Genomic DNA, 2,194 nt, shown 5'->3' with positions numbered 1-2,194 from the left:
CCGGGCCCTGCCGCTGAAGGAGCTACGCAGGTCCTCCACAGTCTGGTGCAGCGGGTGGGTGGGATTAAGTTTTATTATACAGTACTCTCCAACATATGCAATAATTACTGAATACTGAACAGTAAGAAAACAGTTGAGCTTCCTATATTTTGTGGTGTTGTCTGTGGTTTTGCCAGTAACATGCTGTTGGGGGCCCTTGGCATGGAAACGTTTGTGAACCCCCTTGAGTAGAACAATGGAAATGGCTCAACTGCTGCAACGTTGGAAGGAAATTAGCTCTGCCGCTAGGTGTCTACTACTACGTGACTAAAACGCGGCTAAGGATCAGTGGTTAATACTGTCAATCAAGTAAAGTAAAACAAAGATAGGTTGCATATCCAGTGCTACTGTAGCAGTGGAGCTACAAAACAATACCAACTTCTACCAAAAGATGGCAGCCTTGCATCAAAAACCAACCCCGGAAATCAATCTTGGTTCGATGTTTGTCGAAGAACAGTGTCCAGGTACAGAATTCTTCGCAACATCTCTCACAGTATACGATATGGATTCACCTGGAAGTGTGGAGTCTTCCCTCTGAAGTTCGTTATTACAATCTGTTGAGAGAGGACGGGGTGGATTAGATGCGAGAAAAGTTCCGTCGTAATTCTTTCCCCCCTGCCTTGTATTTTATTTTCGTGGTATAAAACTGACTTCTCATATGCCAGAAAGAATCGCAGTGATGTTGATTGAACTATTGTCCATGTCTCCTACTGTAACGGCGTGCTAATCTTCGCATGTCAAAAAACCTCTGAAGGAAAATTGTCAAATCTCAGTAACTTAACCGTTTCAGGGGAAGACCTCGAAATGATCCAAGACAGTGGTTCTCAAACGTCAACTTCTTCTAAACTTTTTCATGTCCGATACCGACATTGTAACTTGGAGTTATCTGCCAATACCGACATTAATCCGATGCCTTTTCTCCTCCAGCATGGCGTCACTAAGGCCATCGTGTCCCTTGTTTTGTTTTGTTTTTTGTAATTTTTTTTAAACCTGAAATTTTGACCAATATCGGACACCGATCTAGAGTATCAAATCGAGCCACGCCTACTGTATATCAAGAAAGTCCACTCTCGATTAGCTTATCGTTGCTATGGTACACGACCGGAGAACTGGGTTAGAAAAATTTAACTGTAACTCCCGTTTAACATAAGCACATATTCAAATACAAAAAATGAGAACAAAGGAATGCTAAGGACTTTGACTGACTTCAGAGTCTCCAGTCTGTAGTCTGGACTCTCTCTCAGTTCAGACAACGTCTTAACCGCTGATTCCTGAAGGTTGTTTCCTCCCAAGAGCAGCATCCTCAGATAGGAGGGGTTGGATTTAAGAGCTGTAGCCAGAGATGAACAGCTGACCTCGGACAAACTGCAGCTATTCAACCTGAAAAAAACACGTTATGGTTTGGTCAGTACAACCGTCAGTGAAGTTAAAGTTGACTGTGAGTATTTTTTTAACCATTCTGAGCCACGGCACATATACTCTATATCAGTGTTTCCCAAACACTTTTTCTGGGGTCCCATATCTTAAAAGTCACAAACCCTAGCGGCCCAAGTCGATAGACATTATTCGTAAACTCCTGGGAAACATGACGCGAGACGACCCCAAAAAAATGTATGCTTTCAGTACAACAAAATTGTAGCCGTTCATACATGTAAGACATGTATGTCTCGGAAAGTGCATGCGCTGCTGAGCCTTCTTGGTGACGGAGGTGATGTTTTCTGAACGGGAGATGTCGGCGGAGATGTGAACACCTAGAAACCCGAATGTTCGGACCCTCTTCACGCACTCGTCGTTGATGTGCTTCCTGAAGTCGATTATGATCTCTCTGGTCTTCTTGGTATTTAGAGAGTGGTTGTTCTCTGAAGACCAGGCTGCCAGCTTCAAGATCTCCTCCCCGTAGGCCACCTCGTCACCCCTGGAGATGAGTCCGTAAACTGTAATATCATCGGCGAACTTGATGATGTGGTTGTCGCTGTGGACCGGACTGCAGTCGTGGATGTAGAGACCGTACAGGAGGGGGTTCGGCACACAGCCCTGTACTGGTGCCCTGCTTCTGCTTCCTCTCCTTCCTCCGTCTGCGCTGCCTCTCAGACCCGACAACAATGCACGGAGAGCCCCGACGATCTCGCTATGTCGGCTGGGAGGGTGTGCTCGT

At 45.5% G+C, this 2,194-nt stretch overlaps 1 protein-coding gene across 1 annotated transcript in view; it reads right to left on the bottom strand.

The window, feature by feature from the left end:
• Positions 1-134: 134 nt before the first annotated feature.
• Positions 135-2,194, bottom strand: part of LOC103376791 (NLR family CARD domain-containing protein 3-like) — a 12,848-nt gene continuing 10,788 nt past the window's right edge. The window contains exons 9-10 of the mRNA XM_017031092.2: positions 1,246-1,419; positions 135-593 (exon numbers count right to left, since the gene is read on the bottom strand). Coding sequence (XP_016886581.1) covers positions 587-593; positions 1,246-1,419 — 181 coding nt within the window. The 3' untranslated portion in view covers positions 135-586. The remainder of the gene's footprint in view (positions 594-1,245; positions 1,420-2,194) is intronic.

Source organism: Cynoglossus semilaevis, chromosome 2 (assembly GCF_000523025.1).
Source record: "Cynoglossus semilaevis isolate Cse_v1.0 chromosome 2, Cse_v1.0, whole genome shotgun sequence".
Lineage (NCBI taxonomy): Eukaryota > Metazoa > Chordata > Actinopteri > Pleuronectiformes > Cynoglossidae > Cynoglossus > Cynoglossus semilaevis.
The sequence above is the reverse complement of the archived record's forward strand: the minus strand, read 5'-3'. Positions and strand labels throughout refer to the sequence as shown.